This window comes from Canis lupus, chromosome 19 (genome assembly GCF_048164855.1).
Source record: "Canis lupus baileyi chromosome 19, mCanLup2.hap1, whole genome shotgun sequence".
Taxonomy (NCBI): domain Eukaryota; kingdom Metazoa; phylum Chordata; class Mammalia; order Carnivora; family Canidae; genus Canis; species Canis lupus.
This window is the reverse complement of record NC_132856.1, coordinates 17,614,107-17,633,730: the sequence shown is the minus strand read 5'-3', so window position 1 is coordinate 17,633,730 and position 19,624 is coordinate 17,614,107. Positions and strand designations below refer to the sequence as shown.

At 35.0% G+C, this 19,624-nt stretch overlaps 1 protein-coding gene across 1 annotated transcript in view; it reads left to right on the top strand.

Moving 5' to 3' along the window:
* CNTN6 (contactin 6) overlaps positions 1-19,624 on the top strand; it is a 271,711-nt gene that overhangs the window by 102,364 nt on the left and 149,723 nt on the right. The window contains exon 3 of the mRNA XM_072785346.1: positions 15,219-15,345. Within this exon, the coding sequence (XP_072641447.1) occupies positions 15,219-15,345 (127 nt within the window). The remainder of the gene's footprint in view (positions 1-15,218; positions 15,346-19,624) is intronic.

The window sequence follows — 19,624 nt, the reverse complement described above, 5'->3', positions numbered from 1 at the left end:
CTCTCTCTCTCTGACTATCATAAATAAATAAAAATTAAAAAAAAAAAAAAAAACTCTCCTCTCCTGGCCTCCCATATGATGGATGTGATTAGCAGAATAATGACCTCAAAGTTGTTCATTTCCTAATCCCTGGAACATGTGAATATGGAGGTTACATGGCAAGGGGAGGGGGGATCAAAGTTGCAGATAGAATAAGGGTTGCTAATCAGCTGATTTAAGAGGAAGTTTACCTTGGTTGAGCCCAATGTAATCACAAGTGTCCTTAAAACTAGAAGAAGACAGAAGAGAATCAGAGGGAAATGTGAGTAAGGAGGAATGGTCAGAGTAATTTGATGTAAAAGGACTCAATGTACTATTGTTGGCTTTGAAGGCGAAGGAGTCTACAACCTAAGGAATGCAAGTAGCCTCAAGAAGCTGGAAAAAGTAAGCAAAAGCATTCTGTACTGGAGCCTCTCAAGAAAGGGATGCGGCTCTACCAACACTTTAATTTTAATTCAATGAGACCCATTTTGGAATTTTGATCTACAAAATTATAAGATAATAAATTTGTGTAGTTTTATGCTACCAAATTTGAGATAATTTGTTATGGTAGCAATAGATAACTAATATAATGATTCAAGTAGAATAATCTCAATTTCTCATATAGGCCTTCTTAGAATTTTTTGGCTCTTTTCTCTCTTTTGTCAGTTCTAAAGATGCTGATAATCTCTGGTTTTCCATCTTCAGTTTTCCTTTTACACAATTCCATGTTGGTACTGTCTTTACACAGCAATGCCATTCAATTGTTCCTTTACCCCCCAGGCAACTCCTACTTATAGCTAGCTACTGGTTCTACATCAATGAGTCCCACTGGCAACTATAATTTAATGTGTTTTAATGATATTTTTAAAATAGCAAAATAATGAATCTCAAACAAATATGAATGAACCCATGTGAAAGATGTTACCCATGTTAATTATGGGAATCAGTCAAATGTTGCAATTTGTTCAAAGTAGAACTCAAAGAACCATGTGTGCATGGGCAGTAAGAAATGGTAAAATGGATTTATAAATGGATGCAAAAATGGGTTTATCATGGCTAAACTTCATGGTATGCCAATTATATCTCATGGAAAATAATACAAAAACAAAACAAAACAAAAACCTAGTTTATCTGCAAGGGAAAAAAGGAAAAAACAATTCCATTGTACTGGACACAATTCATTTACATTTCAATGGTTAAAAATCATTTGCATTCTTAACAGTTTTCTTTTCCTTATATTGTTGTAAAATAGATAAAAGACATTGAAAGACAGTGTTAACCCCAAGTAGGCACTGGACAGGATACCCAGTAATCATCTTGTGTCCGTTTTGAAATCTTTTTTCTTTTTTTAAGATTTATTTATTTATTTATTCATGATAGACACACACACACAGAGAGAGAGAGAGAGAGAGAGAGAGAGAGAGGCAGAGACACAGGCAGAGGGAGAAGCAGGCTCCATGCAGGGAGTCTGACGCGGGACTCGATCCTGGGACCCCAGGATCAGACCCTGGGCCCAAGGCAGCGCTAAACCGCTGAGCCACCCAGGCTGCCCCCGTTTTGAAATCTTTCACAAATTCTCCTGATAATGGCGGATCACATTTCTCTGCTCTGTCACTTTTTCTTTCTCCTGATAATCATTTTATACATTGTCATCTCCTCTCAAACTTCCCACACTTCCTCTCCCATCATCTGTCTCAGCCGATAATATTTCTTCCTCCTTCCTAAGAAAGTAAGGAAAATATCAGAAGATAATTTTAACATGCTTTCAACCTCACATGTACCAGTGTATTTTCTGTCTTCATATACTCTGTCTTCCCTCCTGTTACTGTGGAAGAAAAATTTCTTTCTAAAGTCGCTCACTATAAAGTGAACTGGACTGCTCCTCTGGCACCTCTTCAAGGGCATCTCTCCAGGTATTGTCTTCTCACTATCGTGCATCATCTTGTTCACACTGTACTGCATCATGTCCAGAAGTATGCAAATATATGATATAATATCTCATCTCAATAAAATATGCCCTTGACCCTGAATCTGTCTATCTTAATTCTCTGGACCCTTTCATGGAAAAACTCTTTTTTTTTTTTTTTTTTTTTTCATACTTACTGTCTCAGTTTCCTCTCTTCACATTGCTTCTTGAACACACTCCATTCAGGATCCATATCCTACTCAACTTTTGCTGAGTGCTCAGTGATCTCTACATTGCTAAATCTAATGATATATTTTCCCCTCGACCTATTTGCCCTACTATCTCTATTTGCCAAAACTCACCACACCCTGTTCAGACGTTACCAGACAAGTGATGTCTTCCTTTGCAATATTTTATAAAATAACACCCCACCTCACCCAGAATTCCTAGCTCGCTTACGTTTATTTTTCTCCATTGCACTTAATACCATCTCATGTACCACGTGTTTATTTGTTGACTTAATTTGTGCTGCCCCCACTCAGAAGACAAACTCCATTACAGCAGCAGTTTTTAGCAGGGTTTTTTTTTTTTTTTTTCCCATTGCTGGATTTTCCAAAAATAGTTTTTGCAAATGATAATCCCACAAATCAAAGTTTGTTCAGTAAATAAGTAAAATATGAATTAAACTTGTAGCTGCTTTCTCATCTCCTTTCATCCATGGTGCCCTCATCTGTTTCCTTCTCCTTCCTTTAACAGTTAAGGAAGTCAACAGACACACATTCTTGAGTTCATCTCTCATAGCTAGCTCAGAGGAATCCTTAATGCTCTCTTTCCCTATCTCTCACTTTAAATCAGTTATATCATTATGTTGGTATTGCCTCTAAACACTTCAAAAGACCTTGCACATTGTTCTCATTCTCTTCATTCCTACTGACAATGCCCCAATTATCTTAGCGTTTTCAAATGTTTGATAAATAATCTCCCTGACTTGTGGTTTTCTTCCCCTATCCTTCCTCCAGTTAATCATAGATCTAAGCATGTCATATACCTGCTTAAAATTGAAAACACTTCCATGTTTTCTAACTGTTAACACATCAAGTTCAAACCTCTGTAATGCCATTTAAGGGCCTTCAAAATATTCTAAATATACCATTTCATTTCTATATTTCATTATTCTCCTACCTTCCAGACTAGTTATATTTTTTTGAGTGACAGGTATGTTCATATCTTTATTCAAGCCAGTATTAGACTTTTGTTACTACACCCTTCCCTTTCAAAGTTATTCTCACTCTCATTGTTTTACACATAGCTCAAATAATGCCCTTTTTATCAGTCTTCCATAACCTCTAGGCAGAATTAATCACTTCCTCTTTGAACTCCCTTAAAAGTATAATTAAACTTTCAGTGTGACACTTGTCCTATAATGTTTGCAGTTAGTTACTTGTTTTCATGTCTGCCTCCCTTTCTGGGGTATATATCCCAGTGACTGAGAGTGTCTGTTCTGGAGTCAGATTGCCTAGATTCAAAATTGGATTCTAGCACTCTCTAGCTGTTCAATATTGAACAGGTTACCTAAGTTCTCTAAACCTCAATTCCTTTACACTTAAATTGGCAATATTAGAATCTGCCTGTCAGAGTTCTTGTAAGGATAATGTAAGATAATTCATGTAGAAGTTCAGCTTTATCCTTGGCACTTACTACATGCCCCGTTTGCCTTTATCTGATAATAAGCTCCTTGAGTGCAATTTATTTATTTATTTTTATATGATCAGTGCCTGAAGAAGGTTCAGCATATAATTAGAGCTAATAAGATTTGGTTGAATTTACTTATGTTAGACTTTATTACTGTGTACCAGCAATATCTAACTAAGCAATAATGTAGAATTATATTTTGGTTTGTCTTGAAACTGCAGAGATCAACAGAATATAAAATGTATGGAAATGCATATTTCTTACAATGATTTACTTTGTGATCTGTGTGCCACTTCCAAGGTGTCCTATACTTTCCAGGCAGGTTTAATTAATGCTCAGCCCCAAATCAACCTAGGTCACTATAGATGTCTGACCAGACCAAAATACTGTAGGTCTCTATGTACACATCTTTTACCAAATATATACCATAAATTTATGCTGTTAGGGTGTCTGATATAAAAATAACTGGAATGATTCTATCATGTTCAAAGTAGCTTCTCAATTAAGAATTGTCTTCTCAAATGTCTATTGTATGGCCACTGTTAGGTAGATGTTAAGCCCCTCCTCCTCATTTTTGATGTTTGCTTGAATATCTCACTGATTACCAAGGCTGTAAAATGAATGCCAATTTCAAAGTATGGCTTGATTCTAATTAAGGTTTGAATTTAAGGCTATTTTGAAACTATTATCTTTTTTTTCAACTTACTGAAATATAATTGACATATAATATTGTACAAATTTAAGGTTTATGATGTAATGATTTGATATATGAATATATTATATATTGCCACATAAAGTAAGTACATCTATTAGCTCACATGGTAACAATTTTTTTCTTTATATGTTGAGAATCTTTAAGGTCTATTCTCTTAGCAACTTTCAAATACACAATATACTTTTGTTAACTATAGCCACCACGCTGTATATTATAGTCCTAAAACTTATTATCTTAAAACAGGAAGTTTGTTCCCTTTGACAACCTTCACATATTTCCCTGCCCTTCCCCCATTCCTCCCTACATCCACCTTTTCTGTTTCTATGAGTTCATTCTTTTAAGATTCCACATATAAGTGACATTATAAGTGTTTGTCTTTCTCTGCCTGGCTTATTTCACTTAGCATAATGATCTTAAAGTTCATTTGTGTTGTCACAGACTATAGTAGTTCCTTCTTCTTTATGGATTAATAATATTCCATTTATGTATATACGACTTTTTAAATATTTTATTTATTAATGAGAGACAGAGAGAGAGAGACAGAGAGAGTGGCAGAGACACAGGCAAAGGGAGAAGTAGGTTCCGTGCAGAGAGCCCAACATGGAACTCTATCCTGGGTCTCCAGGATCAGGCCCTGGGCTGAAGGCAGCACTAAACCACTGAGCCACCCAGGCTGCCCTGTACATACCACTTTTTTTATCCATTCATTCATTGATGGACACTTAGGTTGTTTCTGTCTTGGCTATTGAAAATAATGCTGCACTGAACATGGGAAGATAAACTCTTGAATAATTTAAAATATATTTGTAAAATGATTACTATCATTTATTACTGTTGCTAGAACAGGGCACCTGGGTGGCCCAGTCTGTTTAGGGTCTGCCTTTGACTCAGGTCATGATCCTAGGATCCTAAATCAGGCCCTACATTGGGCTCCTTCTTCAGGGTGAAGTTGGCTTCTCCCTCTGTCCTTCCCCTGCTCATGCTTCATCTCTCTCAAATAAATAAATAAAATCTTAAAAAAAAAATTCCTAGAACAAACTTCTCTTTCCTTTAGAATTTAAAGGCTAGTGTTTCCAAAAACCAGTTTCTCCAACTCAGCCCTCACTATATAGCCCCAACAGTGTATCTATCTAACTATTTACTGGACAGCCAAAAACTATGAGCCCCAGACTCATGAAAATGAACATCTGCAAGAATGAATAATACGTATTTTTTGCTATAAAACCACCTTTCTTTTTTTCCTTTATTTTGAAGAATAACAAATTTCTGAGCAATCCTTAATGCTTTTCCCCCTCTGAACCTGAATTCCTGAGAAGACATAATTGACCATAGTCTAAGTTAGATAAAACAGGCCTAAGAGCTTGGTTTGGAAACAAAGAGGCTTAGTAATAGAAAGAAAACAAAGCCAAGAGAATAGAGCCTCTTTTAGTCCTGAGAGTATGCAGAACTCCAGTGGTTATACTGTAGTATGTGCAACCCTGGACTTTGGGTCAAACCTGGATTTGAATACTAGCTCTGGAATTTCACTAGCAGTGTGACCTTGAGCAAATCATTTAATTTCTGTAAGTTTTAGTCAGGACCAGCTACAAAATTTGTAGGGCACAATGCAATATGAAATTGCAGGGTCCTGGGGAGACAGTCCTGGTGGTGGCAGGAGGAGGCACCCAGTGTTAGACAAGGTGCCAAACCCTCAGTGCTTACCAGATTCATCAGACTTCACTTACAAAACTCAAATTTCTACCTAATGGTATTAAGAGTGTTAAGGCAGTGCTTCCAAACATTAAACCAGAAATGCAGGGCCCTCTTAAGAAATGAGCCCTGTGTAATCACATTGGTTACAAACCCTGGTTTTAGTTTCTTCTTTGGTAAAACCAAGTGAAGTCATTTTATTTATTTCTTATGTTGTTCTATTTTTAGTGAATTGGAAAACAATTTTTTTAAAAGATTTTATTTATTTGAGAGAGAGAGGGAGAAGGGGGGCCACCCATGTACAAGCAGGAGAGAGGAACAAAGGGAGAGTGAGGGAATCTCATGCAGTCCCATTGAGCAGCTCAAACTCGCAACCTTGAGATCATGACCTGAGCCAAAATTCAGTCAGGCTCTTAACTGATGAGCCACTCAGGTACCCCAAAAATCATTTTAGAACTTGAATTTCTGCAGTAAAAAGAGTGCCAGGAGCTTAAGTAGGGAACTACTATGGAAAGGAAAGAGCTATGACACAAAGATCCCAGGAACTTTCTATCTGGATGTGACCTTGGAGATAACTAGTCTTACCCTTCTGTGAAACGTGAAATTTGCCCAAGCCCAAACAATGAGATTTAGGTAAAACCATGGTTAAACATTTTTCGGCTCTGTGCTCTTTTAGATATGAACCTTCTCATGTGCTTGAATTTGCCCCTAATAACTTCTCCTGAAAACAAATGGTTGACTGCCTAGGTTGTCTGTGCTTTCATAGTTCTAGAAAAAGAACATAACCAGCATAACACTGGCTTCACTCTGTTGTTTATTGTTTTGAATTTGTCTTTCTAAAGTCTCTTTGCAAGAAACAGAAATAGTAGAGTTGATGGCTCACAGAACCCAGAGCAGATCTCACTGAAAATTAGGACCAAAGATCAACAAGCTCAGAGAATAAAGTCACTCTTTATTCAGTTATTCTTTCTCTCCATCATTCTACTGCTTGTCTTCCTGTCTGCCTCAGTCTTTATATAGACTAGCATTCTCTAATTCTTTATGAGTTTTATGGAAAATGAATTGCTCTAATACTCCTGATTTCCTCATCTCTATTCAACTAAAAATCAGTGACAACCATATCTTAATATTATTTGCCTGTTCCCAGAGAAGGAATAGCAGCCCAGAAGGTCATATCCACCTTAGGTATAGTCAACCATCGCCAGAAAAGTAAAGTAAATCAAACGAGACTTTTTGCTATAAAAATTTCTATTTTTTTTTTTTTTACTTTATTCTGTAAGGGAAAATCACATGATTCTTAAAATGGGTTAAGAGCTGATTTTCCAGGATGCCTGGGTGGCTCAGCGGTTGAGCATCCCCCACCTCCCTTTGGCTCAGGGTGTGATCCTGGAGTCCTGGGACTGAGTCCCACATCAGGCTCCCTGCATGGAGCCTGCTTTTCCCTCTGCCTGTATCTCTGCCTCTCTCTCTGTGTCTTTCATGCATAAATAAATAAATAAATAAATAAATAAATAAATAAATGCTGATATTCCATGAAGAGTTTTGTGGAACTGTTCACAAATGCTAAAATGTGACCGCCTGAGATACAAATGTTCTCAATATTCAGGGAGATGACAATGGTAGGCTTAATCCAGTATTAGTCAGATAATAAGATATATGTTTTTTATATATAAATATTATAAATATTATATATTTTTAATTCCATGTAAAATGAAGAGGAAGAAAAATGGGACAGAATTCCACATTAATTTTCAATAACTGTATGTTTTTCTTTTAATTTCCATTTAAAAGCATTTATTTTTCAGTGTACCTTTATTACAGAGTTCTTGCTTTACTGTCAAGTAAAACAGTTTTCTAGAGTAGCTTTACGATCATAGGTGATTTTATAATAGTAGATATTATCAATACAATTATTTAATTTCTTGTTGTCAGCACTCTTCCTAACTTCCAGTATCTTCTTAAAGTACTTGAAAAAACATTTTGATTTCTTGGTTTTGATATATGTTGTCACAGTTTTAGCTGTTCTTATACAAAAAACTGATGCTCTCTTTGCTTTCTGACAGTATAAACAAAGCAACAAAAGTGTGCTATTATGTAATCATTCCAGTATAGCCTTTAAAAACCCTCAAAATTTACTGAAAGAGACCAATTAGTTGACAAGCTAGACTTTTCACTGATATGAACTCAAGCTCTTCAAATATTGATAATAACAAATAAAAATGAATAAATAAGATACTGACTATAATTCACTAAGACAAGTTTTTATGTCTTCCAAAATAAACCACAATTTGTTAGAAAATGCCTTGTTCTATTAGTTATAAATTCTTAGACTACCAAATGGGAATGAAAGTATGTCTCAAAAAAGGTGCCACAGGGTTTAATTTAATTGGTGAGTATAAAGGTCCTTTGAAAACCACAAATCATTCTTCCAAATATAAGGTATTATTAAGTCAAGTTATATTCCAAATTTGGATTATATGAAATTTGAAGAGCTCTTTTGTCTGAGTGAAGGTGAAGGAAGGTAGATAAACTAACATTTTTTTGTTTGCCTCTTTTGTGTATGACACTATGCTGGGTGGTTAAGATGCAATATTTCAGACAGGTTTCTTTTTTGGGGAACAGGAAGAGTGGTTGGAAATTTCTACAAAAAGAACAGAAAATCATTCATATTCTACCATCAAAAATTAGATTACCACCTCAACTTATTTGTTTTCAGTTTCTTTCCTTCACTTAAAAAGAAAATCTGGGGGCACCTGGTGGCTCAGTGATTGAGTATCTGCCTTTGGCTTAAGTCATTATCCCTCAAGTCCTGCAACAAGCTCCCTACTGGGAGCCGTCTTCTCCCTCTGCCTATGTCTCTGACTCTATGTGTCTCTCATGAATAAATAAATAAAATCCTTTAAAAAAAATCTGTTACTGTTAATCTTTGAATGATATGGGTGTTAGGGTTGCCAACCTCCTATGCACTTGAAAATTCATGTATAAATTTGACTCCCCCAAACTTAACTAGGAATAGTCTACCGTTGCCCAGAAGACTTACTGATAACATAAATAGTTAATTAACACATATTTTGTATGTTATATGTGTTATATACTGTATTCTTACAATAAACTGAGCTAGGGAAAATAAAATGTTATTAAGAAAAATCATAAGTAAAAAATACATTTACAATACTGTACTATAAATAATCCACATATAGGTGGACTTTGCAATTCAAAACGATGTTGTCCAAGTCAACTGTATTTTCTTTAGTATATTCTATGCTTAATTTAAATATTCAAACTGTGAAAAATTATGCAATTAAAATGAAAAACTTTATCCCAAATAAAACTCTCCCCCAAAATAAAAATTATTAAAATTTGGTTAGCTATCTTTCTATGCATATAAATGAAGAGAATGTAGATTAATAAATGCATAGAAAAATACTTTTATAAAAATGGGATCATATCATAAGTACTACTTTTAACATGAGGATTAAATTTTAGTTTGGTTTAACAAAAGTAAAAATAAGGCTGAATAAAAATGAATTTTGAACCTCTAATAAATTGAGTCAACAGAGATATATATATTTGTATTTATTTTTCTGAAAGATTTCTCTAAGATGCACTAAATAATAATAAAAGGTTAGAGTGCTTATGCTTTTAAAAATTGTATATACATATATTATATGTATTTTTATCAATTGACTTTCTGCCATAAAAGATGGCATTAGCACTCACATGTGTTTTTTTTTTTTTAAGAATTTTTTTTTTTTTTTTAATTTTAGAAAGAAAGAGAGGGGGCAAAGGGGAGGTCAGAGGAAGAGAGAGAATCTCAAGCAGACTCCCTGTGGGGTGAGGAGCCTGTTGTTTATTTTAGAAAGAGAGAAAGTGTGTAAGGAAGGGAGCAGAAGGAGCAGAGGATCTCAAGCAGACTCCCTGCTGAGCAAGGAACCTAACTTAGGGTTCAACCCCTGAGATCATGACCTGAGCTGAAATCAAGAGTCAGATGCTTAATGAACTGAGTCACTCAGGTACCCCAGCATTTACACATTTCTATCTTTATTTCCTTATGACCCTTCATTTTTCAATTTATATTTTTATTTTTACATTATCCAAGTTTATAGCTTTCATATTCTGCTCTATAACTAAAAATAACATGGATATTAAGTATTAGTTTTATATTTATATTTTCAACATGTCTTCTATTCCTCCTTCTCTCTTGAGATTTATATATATTGGCTCATTTTTAATTGGATGGATTTCATTGTTATTTCTTTAAGAATGGTCATTTATGTTATATTCCCCTTAAGGTGTTTTTTTTTTATTGTTAAAGAATGTTGAATACAATTATACTTGGAAGATAACTTGGTGGGTGATAATAGACGTGTATCCTTTTATTCAGAATATTGTAGACTTTCTTTCCCACTGTCTTCTGCTATAGAAGGCTATCATTTTAAAATCTGAGATTAAGTTAACATTTTTTTTCACTCTTTTAGATGATATTCTGTTTCAGCCTGGCCTTGTTAAGCTTTTCTTTAACTTTGAAGATCACTTAACTAACACATGCCTTGCTATTAAGTACTTTCTCTTAAATGTCCCTCGGAGACGGTGTACTCTTTAAAATATGGGAAATTTTCTTCATGATATCTGCTGCTGATATATTTGTTTTATCAAATGAGTAAACTTGATGTCACTGAGATAGATGAGTCTATCTCAATGACATCAAAGATTTTGTTTGTTCGTCTTTATTTTTCCTGTTCATTGCCTATTTTTCAGTTGCTTTTTATCTGTGTTTTTTCAACTTCATTAATTTAAATTACTTCAAAATGTCCCTGTATGTCAGTAATCTGACTTCAGGAGATATCTGTTTTGTTTCTTACCTATTCTAATTGATTGATCAGTTCTTTACTGATGCTGTTTGGTTTGCAACATGTATCCTTAAATTTACAGCCCCTGGATTTAGCTGATTCTATTGTTTATTTGTTTTTTCATTGCCATTGAGTTATGTTAGCTTTTTCTGAATTTATGTTCTTACTCTGCAGCATGAAATGATTTTGAGAAATTTCCTAGATTGATATTCTGTCTATCTTTGGCATGCTATGTTTTTCAATTTTATTGTTGCAATATATTTGCATAGTTACTCTTCCATTTCTTTTCATTTGCTTATACTTGAGGAAATATGTACAGACAATTTATATATTCCTTTATAGGGAGGTATATTTCAACTTTTGTCTTATCATAGCAGGGACCTTTTTTTTTCTCCCTCTTAGCTCCAGTTTGGAAGTTGCATACATCACAAGTACCCACATTTTGGAACTTGAGGGAATGATGGGATAGAGGGAAGTTCAGTCTTTATTAGAATATTTGGGTACTTCTCTCTATTTTAAGGTTTTTTAAAAAATTATTTGTTTGTTTATTTTTAAGTGGTGTATAGCAGCATTATTGGTGGAGGAGTCATAGGTATACCTCACTGGGGAAACATATTGTTTATTAGTTGGACCCTAGAGGTTTTACCAAGAGAGTATATAGGCATGAAACTATTAGTCTATGAAACACAGTCAGCTTTACTGATTCACACTTCCCTGCTTTACTCTCTGCTCACCATAAACTCCTGTAAGTCCTCTTCAGCTAGAGTACAAGAAAGATTAAAATACGTTACGTATATACAAATGTGCTTAACTCCAGAACTGGAGGTTGTGAGAGTTCTCAGTATTTTGTCATTTTACCAGTAAATCTCACAAGAGGTGAGGATGAAATTAAGGAGTCACTTCTCGGAGCAGGGCAGACTCTTCTTACTACACTGTTCTTTTTGTTGTTGTTTGCTTCTTTGTTTTGATTTGTTTAAAGTCAAGGGCATTGGGGTTTGTCCTTTCTCTTGTGCAGACTTTGTTCTTTTTTGTTGCTTACTTGTTTATTTGCATTTGTAATTTCTTGCACATTTCATTGGGGGTTGGAATAAAAAGAGTGTATTATATCTTCAGTCCACTCTTTCTCAATTAGCTTTTACAACAACATATAAGACTAAATATTGCTATTTTACAGTTGAGAGTTAAATAAATTGTCCATCATTATGTAGCTAGTAACTGACTAGCCTAGAATTAAAATCTGTGTCTCCACTTCTAGGTTATTAGTGGAGTATATTGATATTATAGTTGAAAATAAAGTTAACAAAATAATTTATTTTACATGGATGCAGATATTTTAGAAGACTAATAGGAAGGAAGTAGATCTGAGTGGATAATTAAAACAATGAAGACGGAATCAGGATACCCAAGTTTTACTTCTTGCTGTCTCTTAAAGCAGGGGGTGAATTTGGAAAAAGGATCATTCAACTTCCTAGGTTTCAGTTTCCTTGTCTATAATAATGGTGATGATGACAATGGTGGTGGTGATTGTCATGATATGGTGATTACACATTTACATGTACCAGGAACAATATGACACATTTTATAAGCAGTATATCATTAAATAAAAAAACAACCATTTGATATACATATGTCTGTTTTACCAATAAAGATACTGAAAATTGTTCAAACCCACTGAGGTCAATTTGATTCAGCAGCACATACTCTTTTTTTTCTCTCTCTCTTTTTTTTTTTTTTTTTTAAGATTTATTTACTTTTTGAGAGAGAGAAAGAGAGAAGAGGAAGGGACAAAGGGAGAGGGAGAAAGAATCCTCAAGCAGATTCCCTGCTGAGTGTGGAGCCTGATGCAGGGCTCAATCCCAGAACCCTGACATCATGACCTGAGCTGAAATCAAGAGTCAGTTAACCAACTGAACCACCGAGGCACCCTATAGGGACACATACTCTTAACTACTAGCTCTATTGTCTTTCCATACCAAAAGTCTGGCATGAATGGTCTACCAAATACCTACCAACTCTGATGTGTCTAACTATGGTAGATGGAGCTGACCATGCTCTTACATGTCTCTCAGGTATAACTATAAGAGTTCTGGACTGATTGTCCTTAAATTAAGTCTTAATATGATGATCTTTATGCTTTATATTGTTCATTTCAATTTAAAAAACAACAACAAAACAGTATTTCACCTTAAATATAAGATTTGAACTCTTCATCCTCCTCTTCCCTTTCCTTTTTTTTCTTAATAATTCAGTCCAAATGCCATGAAGAGAGCTAAGTAAGATATATATCAACATGAATGTGGAGGATGAGAGTTACAGCAGCCACACATGAGGTAGTAGAGCCTGAGAGGGATGAGAGAGGTATCCATGCAGGGCAAAGGGTAGGGCAATTGTGGCTCAGTGGTGAAGGGGCAGAGCTCTAGAAAGGTGGTAAGGACGCCTATAGTGCAGAAGTCTGGCCCAGGATATCAGAGTCTGAGAAGACCCAGGAAGGTTCCATTGTCAGGGAAGGGTGATAAAAGTGGAAACCTGGATTCTAGTGTTGGAACCAAGCAGAATGAGGACAATTTCCATAGGAAAGATGTGTTCCATTGTGAGGTGTTATATCTGAAGGATGTGAAATGAAGGAATCCACAAAGGAGGGAGTGCTGCACAAGGTTAGAACCTGAGTGAGAAGGAAAGGGATAGCCCAATTAACTGGCTTCAAGGCAGGTGTGGGAGTAAACTTGGGAGCACATGTCAGAACCTGTGTGAAGAGGACCTTTATAAAGAGAAGGTAGTGGCAGTAATTAGAAATTATATACAGAGGAACACAACAAAAGCATAAATATGTCTATGCATATACACACATGGTGAATAAGAAGACCTCAGAACAAGAACACCTTAGTAACATTGAATATACTTAGCATCCAGATCATGGTTTCTAAATACCATTCTCTAATAAAAGGATCCAAGTGTTTATCAGGGCATGGCAGTGGGGAAGACTACTTCCATGGCCAGAGTAGGAGAAACACAAGATAATTCTGGAACACTTTATCACACCAGAAAGTAAAGAAGAGTTCAAAGAATAATAGGCACATGTCGAAAAGACAAACAACATTAAAAGGGCTCCTGCTGGCCAAATCATTGACATTTTGGTCATCCAAATAATATTAACGGATCATAACTTGTTTAATAAAATAAGAAATCATGGATTCACACTGATACAACAGGCCATTCTGATATAATATGCTAATAAAATACTTAAATGTTCAATGAAGAACAGTATATTTGCATTGTCTCAAAATCCCTAAACCTAAAATATTTACTAATTACAAAGAGGAAAAAAAGTGGGTACCTGGGTAGCTCAGTCTGTTAAGCATTTGCCTTAATTTTAGGCCATGATCTCAGGATCTTGGGATAAAATCCTAAAAAAAAAAAAAAAAAAAAAAGGAAAAAAGTAACTTTGTAGTGGAGAAGCCTGGCAGGCAGTACCTTAATCAGGGACCAAAGCTAACTTTAGCAGTTTTGGGGCAAATAGACATCCTGTACCACATGATAGGACGGTTTAAAGCACACAAGAATCCCTGAATCTAATCACACTGAAATAACAGACACTCAGGTGCACGCAGCTAGGTTGGGGAATGAAGGGACTGAAGGTAAGACAATGTGATCAGTATACTCTGGCTGGTGGAAAAGGAGTCTTCTTCAAGGTGATAATTTTTAAAAAATAAGAGCCAATTTTCACTGGTTTTATAATTGTCTTTTTAAAGTCCTTAGAGACCTTATAACCTCAACATACAGCTCCTGCCAGGGCTACTACCCTGTCCTTAGGAGCTGACTGCTCAGAGAAGCCCAAATTGAGTGCAACTTTACCAAATTGCAGCCTTGTAATCTTCAGTGGTGTCAAAGAAAAATCAAGGAAAGAGTAGGGAACTGTTCCACGCTGAAGGAGACTAAAAAGATATAATTAAATGAAGTCTGTGACTCTCAACTGTAACCTTTTGTTATAAAAGATTTTATTAGGAAAACATTGAAAGGGGGCCTGAGGACTGGGTACTAGTACTTGGCCAATGTTTTGAGGTTTTTTGTTTGTTTGTTTGATCTTGAAGGCTTTATTGTGCTTATGTACAAAAATGTCCCTTTTAGAAAATGTAAAAGGTTTTGGGATGATGTAGCATTGGTTTGAAAAATCATTCTAAATGGTTCAGAAAATATACTTCTTTTACTATTCTTGCAAGACTTTCTATGTATTTAAGATCATTTCAAGATAAAAGTTTAAAAACGTATATTGACTTGGTATCTAATACAGAGTTACATCCAAACCAGGGTCAAATGTTTTCACATGGTGTTTCTCTTCTGTTCTCAGGTGCTGGTCTTTTAAGCCGTCCTATTTTTACCGAGGAACCACAAGATGTTATTTTTCCTTTGGACTTACCAAAATCTGAAATCATACTGAATTGTGCTGCCACTGGTTACCCTTCACCCCATTATAGGTAAAGTCCTACTTCTGGGCACCACATTGTTGTTGTTGTGTTTTTTTTTTTTCTTTCTCTTGGATGTAAAACATACATACAATAAAGGAAAGGAAAGGGAAAAGGAGAAAAGAAAAGGAAAGGAAAGATGGAAGACGAGAGGGAAGGAAAAAAAATAGAAAGATAGGCAGAAAGAGGCATAGGAAGATAGGAAGAAAGCAAGAAAGAAAGAGAAAGAAAGGACAGGAAAAGCAAGAAAAGGAAAAGACTTGTTTCTTCAATTTGAAAGACTCTAAAGTAGAAGCTGCTTGTACCCCCTTTCTCCAATTTGAGGCTACAGGTTCAGTTGCCCCATATACAATGACTGTGGAAATATTCCCTTAAACAATTTTAAAAAAGGTGCAGGCTTTAATTTTATCAGATCAATTTCTATGACTTCACTGGCATATCCTATCACCCAAAAAGCACTGATTTTAGAAATACATGTTGAAGACAGATATGTACCCTCTAACGCAGAAAAATAATTTTTTTTCTGGGCAAATAGGAAAAAAATGTGTATTTGTTTCTCACATATTACCTGTAGATTAATAGGAAAGAAGAGTCAGTAATGGTTTGTTTTAACGAGGTTACAATAAAGGTAGAGGGGGGCCTGGGTGGCTTAGTTGGTTAAGTGTTAGACTCTTGATTTGCTCAGGTCATGATCTCAGGGTCATGAGATGGAGCCCTGCATGAGCCTCCCCACTAAGTCTGGGTCTGCTTAATTCTCTCTCCCTCCTTCTCTCTCCCTCCCCCACCCCAGAGCATTCACCCACATGTTCACATGTACTCTCTCTTAAAAAAAAAGGCAGAATTTGATCCACATTGTGAGTGGGATTCACAAATTTAAAAATATATACAAGTATATACAATGATTCTATAAGTAAGGATATTTTTTCATAAGAACTACATATGCAATGTGAATATAAGAAAAGATAGCAAATATTAAAATGACTATTTTAGCTTTGTGTTTTAAAAGCGTTTTTTTTTTAAGTTGTAAGTTTTAGCAGTGAAATTGAATCAGCACATGTGGGAAATAACAATTTCAGTTCATTTTGGAAAAATAAACTGGTTTTGCCTATTTTTATGGTGCATTCGAAAAATCATATTTATATGTATAATTACTTTGATCTTAAAATTGTCTAGATTATTTTAATAAATGCACAAATTTAAGACAACTCTCACCTTATATTTTGTTGAGATTACGTCAGCATGTTTTATAATGAACTAAAAGCTATATCTTCTCATTACTTACTAAAGGTTCCCTATCTTTAACATGCCCAAATCAATATAACCCATCTGTTAGGTAAATATCATATACTTTATAAATTGGTTCTCTCAATTCAGAGTTTGTATGTTTGTTTTCCTTAAACAATAGTTGGTCTTATAAAATTTAGCATATGGTTAAATATGTAAAAATCTGATTAATACATTTTTCACAATTACGTGATACTTAAAGTGGAAATCTTATTTTTAAGAGCTAATTTGATTGGTCATCACCATTAGTAGGGTTTATCAGAAAAGAGGAAAAAATATCTATGAATTCCTATAAAATAAGAAATATTTGTTAAGTATAGATAAAACAAATCATCAGTCCATCAGTCATATAGTTATATAAAAGTGTCTGTTGGCTTGTAACAGGCAGAAAGATATAAAATAATGGTTCTTGTGACAAATTTGCTCATTAGTTTTTACTTATGAAGACATATTCTGAATGAAGAGACTACAAATTTCACTATTGTTAAAGTTTTCTGTTTCTAAGAGACTTGTACATTAGTAGGCTAAAGACAGGTAATTTAGCTTCTTATTTTCAATCCCCTTAACCTGGTTTAGCTCATCTCTAATAGTAAAACATAAAATACTCATAGGCAAGAGGCTTTGGAAAGAGGGTGAAAAAAAAAAAAAAGAACTGTTTTTAATGCTTAAATGTCAGACTCAGACCCAATTTCCATGATAATAAAGCAAAGGGCAGAGATATTTCAGATAATGCACATCAGCAACAAAATGTGAAATTTTAGTTTAATATGACCCTTTCTAACTTAAATTTTATTAAAAAGACTCATTCATGACTTTAGATTATGTGTGTGTGTGTAGTAGTAGTAGTAGAGGGAAAATCTTTATGACAGACATTCTGACATTATTTGAATGCACTGTGAAGTCATATGAAAGAGCCCTTGGTTAGAATGAAAAGTTACCATTTCTGGTCATAACAATGATATTTACCTGTGACCTTGGAATAATCATTTCTCTCTCCTGGCATCAACTTCCTTATCCATAAAGTGAGGGTGTGGTTGATGTTAAGACATGTTTTCCTTCTTTTAGTAATTTGTCTTTAGGAAAAGAAATCTCATGGGGGAAAATAAGCAACATCTAAAGCATAACTTTGGAAATAGTTTAAAAGCAACTTGTCTTCCAGTCACTTCCAGTGGTGTGAACACATTCACAAACAGGATTTTAGCGCAAGTGTGAAAATACAGAAATATGAGGCAAGTCTGAACAAATCTTTCTCATGGAAAGGATCACTCTTAATTTTTTAAGCACCAGGTAACACATGAGAATTAAAGAGGAAGCTTCGCAAAGGGAAAGAAAATGGGTTACCCAAAGTTTGTACTTGGGTAGGATTGCTTATACTTAAAAGTCTAAGATAATCAGATAGCAATGAACTTATTTCCAGCTCAGAATATTTATTTTTGGGAAAATGAAGCAACACGCACATAAATGGTTTCTATGCAGGATACACTCTATCAGAAGAAGGTCTTTGAATGTTGTAAGGGATATCCGACGGATCTGCTCTTCACCTGATCACCACAGGAAGTTCTTTCCTCTAGTTTGGTCAGCTCTACTCAAGTCATAAAGACATTCTTTTTTTTTTTTTAAGATTTTATTTATTTATTTATTTATTTATTTATTTATTTGAGACACACAGAGAGAGAAAGGCAAAGATATAGGCAGAGGGAGAAGCAGGCTCCCTGCAAGGAGCCCGATGTGGGACTCAATCCCAGACCACGGGATCACACCCTGAGCTAAAGGCAGACACTTAACCACTAAGCCACCCAGGCGTCCCTCATGAAGACATTCTCAGGTCTGAGAAGGTCTAGGTGTCTCTGAGTAAAACTCATAGCAGTGGTCACTCTGCCCTTCTATTCTCTTTGTTTATTTTCTCACTTTATATTATTAACAAGCCCATGGGATAAAGCAGGATGTATATTATTGTGCAAATTTTGTAACTGATGGATATGATTCCTGAAGAAATTAGATGACTTATCCAGGGATACACAAGAAAGGAATGTCAAAGTTAGGTCAAAAACTCTTCCCACAACGTCAATGGTGTCAAATTTAGTGCACATTAAAATCATCCAGAAGATTGTTACAAATTTAGGTTTTGGAGTTCTCTTCCAAAGTCTAAGAATGGACTCAGAAATAAGCCCTTAAATAAGCCCTTTTAACAGGCACTCAAATATAATTCTAAAAAAAAGAAAAAAACAAATATAATTCTATAACGAGCCCCAGTTCTGAGACACAGACATGCATATTATCTAAGGACAACAAACATGGCCCCCAGCCATTGTATTCTTCACACTGGGCTTACCTACTTAATATTGAAGGATGTTCTCCAGAAAAAGGTCAATATTTTAGTTCAAATTCATTATGTTTCCTGGAATGAATATGATATTAATTCAGATGCTGAAAATAATCATTTAAAGCACATTCCCTACTTTGCATTGTAGGAAAATTCTCCTGGGTATGCAATCCTATCAGTAATGTGTTTATGACCATCACTTGAATTCATTAATACTATTTCTCCATTGATTTAAACATATTAATTAGGACAAAGCCCACACCAGGAGCTGAACCCCTGATCTATATGCACAGTTTAATAATCATTGTACCATAGTGATTAGAACGATTATGGGGATACTGTGAAAAATTCATTTGCTGCAGCTAAGCCAACAACTTCGAATTTGTGTTGAAAAACAATTACCAAGCTTAATTAGGAGCATGTAACGATGACAGCAGTTATTTCAGCAATTGATTCCAAAATTAAAGAGAGCTGGCAAACTAAGTGTGGTATATCCTTTGCTTTGAAAATGAAAGGAAACATGGAGGTACAAAGATCATGCCCTGTAAGCAAATTGTGAAAGACAGTATTATGCAGCTGGTGAGGAGAATAGAGGAGTCTTGGGATAGGCCTAAAGAAAAAAAATGTTTCTATATATTTTTTTCTCCTAACATTGAAAGCAAAAAACCGTACAAAATTCTCTAG